Source organism: Eublepharis macularius, chromosome 2 (assembly GCF_028583425.1).
Source record: "Eublepharis macularius isolate TG4126 chromosome 2, MPM_Emac_v1.0, whole genome shotgun sequence".
In the NCBI taxonomy this organism is placed as follows: Eukaryota; Metazoa; Chordata; class Lepidosauria; order Squamata; family Eublepharidae; genus Eublepharis; species Eublepharis macularius.
This window is the reverse complement of record NC_072791.1, coordinates 132908849-132923152: the sequence shown is the minus strand read 5'-3', so window position 1 is coordinate 132923152 and position 14304 is coordinate 132908849. Positions and strand designations below refer to the sequence as shown.

The window sequence follows — 14304 nt, the reverse complement described above, 5'->3', positions numbered from 1 at the left end:
TATTGCCATCAAGTCATAGCTCACTCATAGCAAGCTCACGTGGGGTTTTCATTTTCAACAGCATGGGGAACAAGATGGAACCTTGCAGTACTGCATATAGGCAAATGGCCCTGGGCCACAACAAAAATTCCCCAGCAACAATTTCTGAAATTGATACTCCAGAAAGAGCTAGAGCCTCTGTAAAACAATAGAACTAAGGCCCAGTCCCACCAGACAGTCCTGAAGTATACTATGGTTGACTGTACTGAAAGCTACTGAGAAGTCCCTGAGAATCAATAGGAACATTCTCCCGCTGTCAGTATACTGTCATAGATCAAGGCAGCTTTAGCATTTTCAGAGCATACAGCAGGGCAACTTTTCAGAATAATGTCAAGCACAAAAACCGGATTGAAGGGGATCTAGAGAATGCCTGGTTCAGAAATACAAGGAGTTGCAAAGACTTCATGTACCACCTGACTTCCAACATTCTGCCTTCGTTAAGACTATAAACCGCACAAGTCCAAATGTACAAATGAAATCAGTTTGCTTCAATATTGATTCTAACTCAGTGGTTCCTATTATTTCCTAACCTTGCAGATATGTTGCCTTGCTCAAAGACATCTAAATGTGAGGAGGAAAGGACAAATTTCTTTGGAGAGCATAATGAGGGCTCACTTAAGAGGAGAAGAGCAGAAAACAGGTGTAGTGGCTTGAACCTGTGAAAGAAAGAAGTGCGAACAGGAGCAAGGTCAGAATAGAAGGGCTGCCTGGGGGCCTGGGCTTGGTAATATCCCTTCCAGTGGGCCCATCCAATAAGTATGTTGCTTCCATAGATAGCTGCAACTCCTTGCCCTCCACTAGCTGTTCCTCCAGTGGAAGGGCAGTGGCCATGTCAGCTTGTCAACACCATTGCTAATGGTTCACCAGGTACCCCTTCCCCTTCAAGAGAGAGAAAAATGAGACCTCTAGAATTAACTTTTTATTTAATTTACTTGGCATTTGAAATGAACAATGTAAATATAAAAGTCAGTATTCTATATAAAAGTCAGTATAAAAGTCAGTATAACTTTGGATTAATTCTAACAATTTTTGAATTGTATCTATTTTACACTACAGCCCTAGGCTGCTTCCACACACATTGGATAATGCACTTTCAATGCTCTTCAGCGATCATTTGGAACTAGGGTTTTGTGTGTGAAACAAAAAATCCACTTCCAAAGGATTGCTAAAGTGCATTGAATGTGTATTATCCAACATGTGTGGAAACAGCCTAGGTTATCAGTCTGTGTGTAAACAAGTTGAACTTTATGTGCTTTTGCATATTAGATAGCAAGCTGAGACAAAATGTTGAAGCTATTTTATATTCTGTCGAGACAGTGGCCAGTTCAACAAATCTCTTCTGCAAAATGACATAAAACAGTGAGTAAGCTTTTGAGTTCTTTAGAATTCTTCATCAAGCATAGGTCATAATCTTAAACCTGATGAAGAGTTTTGGATAACATAAAAGCTTGAACTCAGTGTAGTCATTTTGCAAGACAGACATCTCCCCCCATCCCACCTCCCAGCAAGGACTGGGTAAATGTTTGGGGCTCTTTAAAGAATACAAAACCAGGAACAAAGCACAAAGGAAGGCACAAAAGTCATTGCTGGATTAGGAATATAAGGCTGAGGAGAAAAAGGAAAGGAAAGAAGAGCTCATTTGCAGAAGTGAAGTGAAGCCTCCTCAAAGGCAGCTGTGTCCATCCCACCCACCCCACTTCTTACCATTTGCTAACTCCAGGGAAGGAAACAGACCCAAAGCAAGTTCCATGCATGTATCCTTATCTCCCTCTTGTAATTGGGAATGCTCTGCCTATTATTTCTGCTTTACTCTTCCATATCAACCTGCCCTAGTGGTCAATGAGGAAGCAGCAACAGGTGCTTGTCCTTTTTCTATGGAGAAAAATTTGCTGCAGATTATTTATTTATTTAGATACTTATACTCTGCTTTTCTCCTCAATGGGGACCCAACAGCATTGTTCTTTCCTCTGTTTTATCCACATACAACCCTGTGAGGTAAGTTAGACCAAGGGTTGTGACTAGCCCACGGTCACACAGTGAGCTTCCATGGCAAACTGGAGCCTGGAAACTGGGTGTCCCAGATCCTAGTCTAACACTCTAACCTCTACATCATGATTGCTGTTTGTTGTCAAAGGCAGCAATACAGTGCCACAGGTGGGATAATATGGAGGGGGGGGGTTCATTAATAAGGAGCAGCTACCATTCACCTCCTCCATGTGGGCAACAGTTGCAAACCCTCTAGGGAGGGTTGAACACTCTCCAGAAGCTGATCAGGCAAGTGGCAGCAGCCAAAGGGAAAGGACACCTCTTGCCTTCCTCCTACTCAATGCAAATGAAGGAAGGTGAGAGCAGAACAGCATCATGGGCAAGGCAGATCTGAGGGGGCCCAGTCTTCTCAATGGTGGAAGGAGAGCTGGTGGAATCTTGCAGCCAGTAGCTATTCAGAATAGTCCAACTGTCCTTAAAAAGTAATGAGGAAGGAAAGAAAGAGCCATGGTGCAGACAGGGCACAGCAGTGCACACAGAACATTTGCTGGAAAGGCAGAAAGGCCTTCCTGTCCTCCCACAGATAGCTGACTCAAGGAAATACCAGACTCCTGCACAGCTGGAGCTGCTTTTGATAACAATCTGATCAGAGCCATAGCGGAAGACCAATGTTGTTTGCTTGTTTAGTTTCTTTCTTGATTCCTCAATTCTTTCTTCCCTGTTTTTGCACAAAGAACTCAAAGCCATATTTTAAATTTTTAATATCTTTCAGAAAGTTGTTTCCCAGTAACTGCATGTCTTATATTCTGATGGTAGAAGCACCAGAGATATAAAGGAAAAAAAAGAGATACTTACTTTGTGGGTTGCAACATTCAAGCTGCCATTGTGAAAAGAATATTCCCCTAGGCATGCTAGAAATCAGATCAAGTAGAGGAATCCTTGATATAGATTTTAATCTCTTTGAAAACTATTGTCACAATGCTAGCAGTGATGAGCAGAAAACCTATGAGAGCAATTAGGAAGACTTCCCTTCACAGTCTTGAGAAAGCAGGAGACAGACAGGTGTGTTATTAAGCATAGAACTGATACAAGTGAAGAACAAAACATAATTTCACCGCTATCCTCGTGAACTGAAAATGTGTACATTTAATCTCATTGTTATTGCCATCTAATATGGCAAATATCGCCCAAGTACTTACCTCTAATAATGTTGCACTGACACTGAGGAAGTAAAGCAACTAGTGGTACCATTAACACACCTCTGCGTAAAAAAACCCCACCCACTTCTGGGGGAAGTGTCTACATATGAAAACAATGAGAATAATAATAATGAGAGGGCGGTGATGTTTTCTTCTTTCAGTTTCTCTGTTGTGGAAAGAAGCTACCCTTTGAAGAAGCAAGCCATATTGAAAATGAGATGTGCCAATTAGAAACAATGGGAACAAAAGAGGTACTATTAAATTAGAAGGCTTTCTTGGTTCACTACAGTGCCCCCCATGGAAGTGTTTACCTGAGTCAGTCCCCCTTGGAAGATAGAGCAGTGGAAACTTAGGATACTTGTGTAATACTGTTTGTAAAATTTAGGACATTTTAATAATAATTGCATTATTTACTAATACATAAATAGAGGGCAGGTGGAGGCAAAGGGGCACCACTACTTTACTCAAGAAAGATCCTCAGAGATCCCCAAGGTGCTTTAATCAAATCACACCTTCTTTCTCTGTCTCCGAACTCATAATTGCTGTTACTTGCACACACATCTGTCCATTTCCCCCAGGTGGGAGGGGAAACCCTCAGAAGAAGCTCAGGTGGGTACTTCAGAAGGGGCATTGAGGAGCCATCCCCTAACAATTACACTCCATTGAGAAACATTAGCCCACCACTCAGGGACATTGTTTGAACAAAAGGTCAGGTTGCAGTCCCAGGGATGTGTGAACCATTTTGCTCTGCCTTTTTCCCAGCGTGTAAAATGTTAAAAGTGTAGCATCATGTGAACAGGATTGATCATACAAGTTCTTGTCATAGGAAAAGTTCAGGGTTACAGAACTGCCAGGCTGTTTTCTTCTGATGAAAGAGAGAGAGAGTGACTTTATCCGGGAAAGGCTCACTAAACCCTGCAGTATCTGCTCCCTTCACTACCACCTTCACTACTATGCAGATAAGAGATACTGGAATTGTGGACCTTATCTGTTTAGTCCCTGAAGCATCCCTTTACTCAGACCCTGAAGATAAGGTTAGCTGGTGTCTCAGGATTCTCCCTTGATCTTTTTACCTATCCCTAAACTACTGCCTTCCTAAAATGAACTAACCTAATACAGGCTATCTGGTCCTGTCTGTATCCAGGATCCCTACTCCACTGTATATGCGGATGAGCCTTAACTGATAACTTGACCAAATCCTTCATCTTTTTTTTCCCCCTTCATCTTTTAACCCCTCCTCTCTCGCAGAGGATTCACAACCTCTCATTGAATGAAAACTTTTTCTTACTGAGACTCAAGGCGGATTACATAGTGTGAGTTTAGTACAATCTCACACTAATGAGTACAAGGACAAGGGCAGGCATTTCCATACAGCATCAAGAACATTTCCATAAACAATGTCATAGGGTAAATGAATACAAGTTTACAAAGACACAGCATTAGCAAGGATCCAATATGGGGTTGAAGAATTGCTGAAACAGAACATAATCAATTCTAGGATTTACTTTAAACAACTTGAAGCACAGGTAGTACATAGGAGTACATATTTAAAGCAACAGATAATACGTAAGGCAACATAATGGTGAAGTTTATGGTTCCTAACTCATTAGCGAAACATCTGGGACCCCTTCCTACAATACCACCCTCCTAGCTGAGAAAAAAGCCTTTTTGAATCATTTGGTTTTGCACTTTGTGGAAACCTAGGAGTGTGGGGGCTCTTCTGACCTCCTCAGGCAGGCTGTTCCATAGGGTAGGAGCCACCACAGAGAAAGCCCCTGTATGGGCTGCTGTTGATTTCACCCATGTACAGGCTGGCACCTACAAGAGACCCTGTTCAGATTAGTGAAGCTGCCATGGAGGGACATAGGGAGGGAGGTGGTCCTGTACGTATGCTAGACCAAGGCCGTGAAGAGCTTTGTATGTAATAACCAATACCTTGAACTGAGCACAGTAACTGATAGGTTGCCAATGGAGTGACTGTAGGAGGGGAGTGATGTTCAAGCTCCTGCTCACTCCTGATAATAGTCGAGCTGCAACATTTTGCACCCATTGGAACCTCCTAGTTAACTTAGATGGGAGACCAATGTATAATAGTACAATAGTCAACTTTTGATGTTACCAGATCATGGATCCAGGTGGCCAGGTCAGCTGTGTCGAGATAAGAAGCCATTTTCCAGGCTAGAGTGAGATTGTAGTAAGCATTTTTCCCCAACCTGCGCTGTTGTTGCCTGGGTCAGAGCATGCTTGGCTCATTCCTGCTTCAAGTGGCAGGCCTCACTGCTTGGGATGGCAAAATACCTATGTAGTACCAAGATATTAAACATTACTGCAGTGGCTTCCCCACCAACACTGTAACATATAAAAGGCACCTACAACTACATTCTAACTCCAACAAATTCTTGTTAGTATGTGGCAGCGGAAGTGTGAAAATCTTGTGACATCTTCAAGATTAACAGACTGCGTAGTCTTTATGGTGCTGTAAGACTTCTTTGGGGTTCTACTTACAACATGCTCCCCCTTTGACAAGGAGGAAGGATAGTGGTGAAACCCCTTGTTCTTGAGAAGGGGAGGGGAAATGGCATCTGCTTTCCCCTAGAACATTTATATTGATTTTTATTTAATTGCTTCATTTATACCCTACCTTTGTCCCCAGTGTGGGCCCAAAGCAGCTTATGTTATTCTCCTCTCCATTTTATCCTCACAACAACCCTGTGAAGTAAGTTACCCTGTGAAGTGTGTGACTGGCCCAAGGCCAGTGAGTTTCCATGGCAGAGTGGGGATTTGAACCTGGGTCTCCCAGACTCTGTGGCTGTGCTCAGGCCACTTGTTTGATTAATCTGCTTTCTCTTTATGGCTTACATAGAGTCTAGAACATTTGTTCAGAGACTGTACATAGATAGGCGATACTTGTCTGTATTTAGAAGTTAAACAACATGGCTTTTTAATCCTTTGCAGTGGAAAGTTGTTCCTTTTTGTACAACAGCAAAGTGGCACTCAACCCTCATTAGGACAAAACTATCACAAGTGATTCTGAAAGCAATAGCTATGGGCCTCTGCCTCCTTTCTTCTCCATAATATTTAATGTAAAATGTGTAATGAAACGTCACTGAATTGTGAGTTCCTTGTTCCCACAGCAGAAGACAATAAAGAGAAGCAGGAACAGGGAAACACAATGCAGTTACAGGGCACCATATGTTTTGCATTACTAAATGTCAGAGAGAGAGAAAAAACAGCAAGAGGAGACTCAGAGCAGCTGCTGTGGAAGCTACGTGTCAATAACATGGCTCTGCTGGTATTTCATTGCTGAGAGAATACATGGTGGTATATATCAGATCCCATATATTAGAGGAAGCAACATTGAATGCTTAGTATCTAACACTGCAATCCTATATAAATTAGTTTATAAGCTAGCCTATGTCAGTGTTTCCTAATGTTGTTTCCATGGAGGAACCTCTAAATTAATATTTCAAATCCTGAGAATCCCCTACCTACAGGCCAGAAAAAGTTGATGGAGAAGAGTGCAATTCAATTGCTGCTAAATTATTGTCAAGGAATTTATGTGTAAAGAGCTGCTATGTTTTGCATGTGTTCGTGTTTGTTAGCTTATTTATAACTTAAAAGTGAAGCATTTCCTGTCTTTTTTGTATTACCTGTCTTTTTTTCAAATATCAAAATATCAAATCAAAATAAAGTTTACATAAACATCAAAATAAAGTTCATATCCAAAGTCAATATAAGGTTTACTTTCTGTGTGATATTTGGGCTTACATGTTTGTACATTTTTCACATTATTTCAAAGGTTTTTATTTATTTATTCCATGATTTCTTGCAGAACCCCTGACAATATTTTGTGGAACCCCACAGAACTCTGGTTGGGAAACACTGGCCTGTGAATTTCAGTAGAGTTTAACAGAGATTTACCAGAGCTTCCAAACCATTCCTTAATGGTTACTTAGTTCACCCAAGGCTGGTTAACAGTTAGTGATTCTGCACACATTGGATAATGCACTTCCAATCCTATTTATAGATCATTTGGAATGGATTTTTTCATGTGCAGAACAAAAAATCCACCTCAAACGATTGATAAAGTGCATTGAAAGTGCATTATCCAACGTGTGCGGAATCAGCCAGAGAAGCATACTAACAGTGCAATTCTAAAGAGATTTCTATGTCCATTGATTTCCAAAGGTTGTAACTCTGCTTAGGACAGCACTGCAAAGCTCTGAACTTGTGAAGGGCTGGTATGATCATAAAGTGAAAGGGGAAATTTCACATATTAAGGTTCTTTCTGTCCTTAAAGCAGTTTCTCTCAAATTGCAGGATTGCCTCCAAGAGATCCACAACTTCCTGAAAAAACACATGAGTTATGTCTCCATACTGATGATCATTACGACTATCATCATGGTAAGTGTGTGTGTGCTAGCACCTTCCTGTTTACTGGAGCAGTTGGAACAGAGATGCTGGCATAGCAGCACAGTTCTGGAGAATGTTCAGCATTCAGAGTAACTGAAAGAAATGTTTCTGATCCATCACAGGGTTTGGGGAGGGCAGCATAGTCATTAGATGGAACCGAGACAAAAAAGTTTCTCAGCTGCTTCACTAAAATGAAGGCTTTTTACTCTGTGATGCCAACTGTACTCCCATGCTTTATGGGCATGACCGTCTGGACAGTAATAGTAGACACCAGTTCTCCAGTTAATTAAACAAAATCTTATTTTATGATACATCTCAATTTCCTTTGCTTTTGATCATATAGAAAAACAATTTTAAAATAAAACAGATGATGAAGATCACAAATGTTGGTGCATCTGTAAAAGGTAAATTGCATGGTGTATGGCCCTGATTTGGATTTTGGCCACATGGGAAGGGGGGGGGGTGTTAACCCTTCAACCCCTAGTGCTTTTTTAAAGGAAAAAAAAGATGTCCTTTAAAAGCTTGTCTTTTGCCCTTTAACATGCCATTAACAGCAGAGGGGGCAGTTTCAGGACTGAAGGGTTAAATCCCCTCCCCTTCCCATGCAGCCCCAATTCAAACTACTTCTGTGCATGCAAACACAATTTCCCTTTTACAGACTGATGCAGATCTTTGTCTCGTCTTTTTATGTCCTAAGACAGATGAACAGATGGTTATCCTTCAAGAAAAGGAAATATATATTTATCCCAGTTCATCCCACACTAACATTGAGTCAGCTGCAATAAACCATGACAGCTTCCACAAAACACTTTATGGATAAAATCAAGCAGGTGTACCTCAACAGCAGTATCTATAAAAGAGATGCCATCAGCTCCATACTGTCAATGATTACTTGAATAGATTACAGTGTGAGCTGTATGTGAATAACTTACAGCTTGAATCTTGTGCCTGTTGGCTTATTAAATCTGCCTTGCAGAAGTTGGTTGACCAGGATTATGAAATGCATTTCTCCAAGAGGACCAGATGCCAGCTCCATTGATAAAGGCATATATTCTGCCACACCTTAAGAAACTATTATTAGACAGTGATGCTCCACATTGGTTCTATGATACTGTAGTAGGCATTTGCATCCCAGCTTCAGCATCTAGGCATTCCTGGGTTAAACCTTTTTCATAAGTACAGAAGAAGAGCCCTGCTGGATCAGACCAGTGGTCCATCTAGTCCAGCAGCCTATCTCACACACTGGCCAACCAGTTTCTATGGAGGGTCAACAACAGGGCATAGAGGCTGAGCTCTTCCCTTGAAGTTGCCTCCTCCCAATGGTATTCAGAGGTTTACTGCCTATGAATGCAGAGGTTCCCTTTAGTCACTGTGGCTAGTAGCCACTGATCGACCTATCCTCCATGGATCTGTCTAATCCCTCTTTGAAAACTATCCATGCCTGCAGCCATCACTACATCCTCTGGTAATGAATTCCACATCTTAATCATTTGTTGTATAACGAGCATCTCTGTCCTGAATCTACTGCTCTTCGGCTTCGTTGTATACCCTTGAGTTTTAGTATTATGGGAGAGGGAGAAAAGGTGATATGTGTCTGCTGTGTCTACCCCCTAGATAATTTTATAAATATCACATCCCACTTTATTATTATTTAGTCACTTCTTTTTTTTTGTACTAGTGGGTCATAGGACTAAAGGTTTAGCTAGATATGATAGTGGGGAGATCAGTGAGTACATTTCCTGCTGTTTCTAAAATCTCCTAAATACTTTCATCACAAAAATACATAAGCACTAGAATACTAATACTATACATTGAGTATTCCATGGAACTTACAAAAATTCTTAAAACTTAATTCTTCAGAAGATATATTTTAAAAAGTGTCCAATGTTTGTCACTATGTAAAGAACATTGTATAACCAATGGTGATGCTTAATTCCCTTTCATTTACTTTCCTTCCCCAGGTGTATGGGATGATCTTAACTTCATTCCTCTGCTTCTCAATTCATTTCAAAAGCAGTCTGGATCGGAAGGACAAGTATGTTCTGGCAGGGCGATAGGATGGCCTTTGAGCTCAGAAGAAAAGTTCAAGACCACTGCAGACCAAGAGAAACTGAACAATAGATTGTGGCTGTGAGTGGATTATCACTGGCCCTCCAAGTTATTATTCAATTTACTTGTTTTCTTTTCACAAATATAAAATTCCAAACGTCTACACCAATGTTATACAACCAAGAAAGCTAGAGAATCAGTACGTAAAGCATGAAAAAAGTGTTGGCTGGAAAGGACATGAGCAGCATGCAGTGTTGTGTAGAAAAAAACATGACGACAGGAAATATAAAAGAAACCAAGAAGTTGCCCAACCCCAAATATGATTTCCACTTCATAGCCATGATTGAATGTCCTCCAAATAGCTAGTCAGAACAGAACAACATATTGCAGCTAAAAGGAAGTTGCTCAGCCATAAAAAAAAATCAAAAATCAGAGAGGAGAGGAGAGGAGAGGGAGAAACTTCAGCCTGTCTTATATGATTCTCGTCAGTTATATGGTTACTTCCATTAAATCTGAATTGCATTTTGTATACTTTCACAGTTTAAATCAATTAGATACTGAGAATATCTTATTTGTATAATAAAAAATAAAACCAGTTGTGACAGGAAAGAGGTACAAGTCTATTAAAATGTGTCATGACTACTAACACAGTGCTCCTATACAAGCTTGTCTGGAAGCAAGTTCTCCTGAACTCAGTGGGACTTAGGGCCAACCTAGACATGACAGTGTCTTCAGGGCTGCCATGAAGACACCACGGCCACCATTTTAAAGTGATTTTAAAATACCTTGTGGGCCTCATTAGCTGCAGTGCAGTGCTCTTTTACTTGTCCCCGCATCTTTCTAAGTGCTAACAGCCATGGGAGAGGGGTGTGGAGCCATTTCAGTATTTAATAAGGCATGAGGGGAGACAAGGGAGCCTCAGTTCTCCATGCCAATGGACTTCATGGTATTTTAAAATCACCTTAAAATGGCATTGGCAACCCTGTGATAGCCATGAAGATGCCATAATGTCTAGGTTGGCTTTTAAGTATGAACAAACATGCACAAGATTTCACTATAAACATTACTGAAACAAAAAGAATAATGTAGTCGTTAAGTCCCATTGAATGCAATGACATTTTATCATAAATGCTATTGCATTCAATGGGACTTAACGACTGATGCTCTAATATTCTGAGCTGCAAACATATAGTTCTGATGGCAAATGCATGGCTATGATTTCTCTATTCCACGCTCTTTCTTGTTCTATCTAATCTGTTCTAGTGCTGGCAGGTCATCAGCTAGGATTCCTTTGAAGGGCTTTATTTCTACATCATTTGGCCATTTCAGTAACCTTTCTGTGGTAAGAGATGGTCTTAAATACTTTATCTCCAGTGGAATTTCTAGCATTTATTATCTGCATAACTGCATAAAATTGACATTTTAATAGACTTTGATATTCGTTGCACCCTGAAGGAGCATGGCTTGACTGGCTACAACTAAAGCAGCACACTGGATTCATTGAAAAGAAAAGGTGTGGCCACGGACCAAATGATATTAGAATTGGCAAAAAGCCAGTTTCAAAATTCTCAGATTACTACTAGGTTGATTCCAAAGCTTACATATTCACCTTTCAATTCAGACTTACAAGAATGAATATGTACTGTAGTTCATACTTGTTTCCTCCTGAATTTGGATTAAACATGCTGTTTTGGAGGAAGTGTCTTTTGGGAACTTGCAGATAGTAAATCTGCAAGCAGTGTACCCTTTGCCTCTAGTTGTGTGTGCGTGCAGGTATTTGTCTTATTTTAATACCAATGCCATCCACTTTATACTACTATAACTCCTTGTAAATACACTTGCAAATAAAATAATCTTGGGCCAAAAAGCTGTATTCATCTTAGATTTTCTGTAGCATTTCAACTATCCATAATAAAGCTCTGCTTTTCTGTTCTTGCTGTCCAAATAAAACAGCAACTCTGAGCTAGTCTTCTCAAAGGTAAATAGTGTTTAGTCCCAGAAAGGTGTTTTTAGGATTGCAGTCTAAATTACAGTATTCTAGATTATGTGAAGGAAACAGAAAGTCCAGGGTTGAATGTAACCATGAGAGTTAGATTCCTTAACAGAATCCTAGTTACTCCTTCACTGTTTGACTAAGAAGCTAACTGGTTCCCAACATGGTGCCCATGGGCACAATTGTGCTCTCCAACACCTTTTCTGGTTCCTGTCAAGTGTTTTTAAAAAGTGAGTAGGGCCAGGTGGGGTTTTTGCAAAGCATGATGTTTGATTGGCCATTGAAGTATTGATTGGCTGGAAAGATTGTTTAAAAACATTGCTTTGGCATAAGCACAAGGATCTTCACTGTGTGACTGAAGGTAAGCTGTAGTGGCCATTTTGTGGCTGGCTCCATCTCCTGCAGCAGCCATTTTGTGGCAGCCATTTTGTTGCTGCACCCACCATATTCTGTCAGAATTCCAGATGTGCCTGCTGCTCAAAAAGGTTGAGGACCCCTGAAGTAGCTATTTGTCTAGATAAAAATAAACAATAGCTGATGGTTACCCTAAGGCTTGTGTTTATTTCAAAGTGAAAGAGTCATTTTCTGACATGATTTTAAACAGTCACATCTGATATATGCCAAGACAAGGTACAGATGTTCTTCCCCAGGTCACCGTGTCTCTGTATGATACAGCAACAAATACTTCTCAGTTACCAGTTTGGCTATAAAACACCTGTGCCAACAAGAAAAGTCTTTCTTAACGGCTTATTCTACCCCTGTCCCTTCAATTAATAATTCAGCAATTTTACAGTTTAAAAAAATTATGCAAAGCACACAGCTAGTCTGGCACACATTAATAATATAGCTTGATATCAGATCCTTTAACCTTTTCATTCCAATAGCAACAAAAAAGATGGTTTCTATAGATGGAACAGGCGACTCGGCATGCCTTGGACACTGGGGGGTGCTGCATGTCTCTCTCTATTTCTCAAAGCTCTTGCCATGAAGGCCTCATCCACAGACCCACTTGCAGCCTTGCTTCCAAACTATCTGGCCATGGTACTTACAGGGGAAGTGACTCTAAAGAGTCTAAAGATATTCTTTCTAGTCCAAGATATTGCCATGAACGAGATCTACCTCAATAAACTCTATGTTCTATTTGTCTACAATTTGATTGCCTGAGGATTAATTACTGTATGTTAGGGAAAATGCTTCTTACTAAGTAGCTCTGCTACCAAATGAAATAAAACTATTTTTAATATCTGTTATCTTTTCAAGAGAACCCATAGAATAGAGCATCCAACCTCCTTCCTCATATGCTTCAATATTTCCATTCCCCCACTCCCTCATACGTCATAATTACACTATAGACTCTCTGTCATAGGGCTGCCATGTCACTACCCTCAAGATCATGTTTTTTTATCGTTTCACAGCTATGCGCTAATGAAAAGGGATGCAGAACTCTCAGGTCATTTCTACAACAATCCCTTCATCCAGTATTACAGCATTTGTAGCCAGATCAAGCCTCTCACAGGTGTGATGAGGTTTCAACCCTGGAGAGGAGGCCAGCTGAAGAGCAGACCAGCTCAAAAACATGTCCAGAGCTGACCTATGGACCCATAGCAAACATCCAAGCCCAGTAGGATCCATGGTGTATGTGGCACCAAAGCAGATGAGTTTTGTTGGCCAGATAACCTGACTCCCAGAGCAATTGGTCAAGGGCATAACTAGACAAGGGTAAGAGAGGTGCTTGCAGCTGCCCTGGATGTCTCAGGAAGGGGCACAAGGTGGGCTAGCTAAGATTTAAAAGCAGTCTAATCAGAGCCAAGGAGGATTTTCTTGTGGTTGGAGTAAGCCAACCATGATTCTTAGATGTTTTGAGGAAATGAAATTAAAGTGCTTTTCTCTCCCTCATTTATGCAGACAGAGCTGTTCTAGTTGCAGAGGCATTAGCATATGAGTTCGGCAATAAATCTTCCAGAATGAGAAGACATAAGCACAAATGGCAATGGCAGCCACAAAGAATCAATAATATTGCACATGGTGAGCTTTACATAGAAGTAGAAAGCCAGTGTAGTGTAATGGTTAGAGTTGAATGAGCATCTGGGAGACCCAGGCTCAAAGTCCTATTCTGCCCTGGAAACTTGCTGGACCCCCTTCAGTGACCTTGGCCCAATCACACCCCCTTGGCCTAACCTACTTCACAGGGTTGTTATGAAGAGAAAGTGGAGGAGGGGAGAATGTTGTAAGCCCAACATTCCCAGATGTATTTTGGGTACCCACTGGGGAGAAAAGTGAGGTATAAATCAATAAGTAAATAAAACTTACAGGTATAGTGACTGTTTTAATACAGGAACCTAAAAACAGTGATCTGTGGGGGGGGGGGACTTTTATTTGACATCAGGAGCAAGCTCAAAATAACCGAAAAGTCACAAAGAGACAGAGATATACACAGACAAAAGTTACAGCTGTGGACCTACAACTTATATCGCATGGGTGAGTTGTAAATGCCATACTCAGTTTCAGCAAACATTATATACTTAAAGGAACATTGACTAACAACTGATATAAGGGCAAAGATAACCCACTAAACTTGACTATCCCTTGCACTCAGATTATAAACTCTGAGTTCACTTGTTTATC

The 14304-nt window shown here is 40.7% G+C and overlaps 1 protein-coding gene across 1 annotated transcript in view; it reads left to right on the top strand.

Moving 5' to 3' along the window:
* Positions 1-10081, top strand: part of TSPAN32 (tetraspanin 32) — a 63096-nt gene extending 53015 nt beyond the window's left edge. The window contains exons 6-8 of the mRNA XM_054972604.1: positions 3386-3475; positions 7545-7628; positions 9599-10081. Coding sequence (XP_054828579.1) covers positions 3386-3475; positions 7545-7628; positions 9599-9694 — 270 coding nt within the window. The 3' untranslated portion in view covers positions 9695-10081. The remainder of the gene's footprint in view (positions 1-3385; positions 3476-7544; positions 7629-9598) is intronic.
* The last annotated feature ends 4223 nt before the right edge of the window (positions 10082-14304 follow it).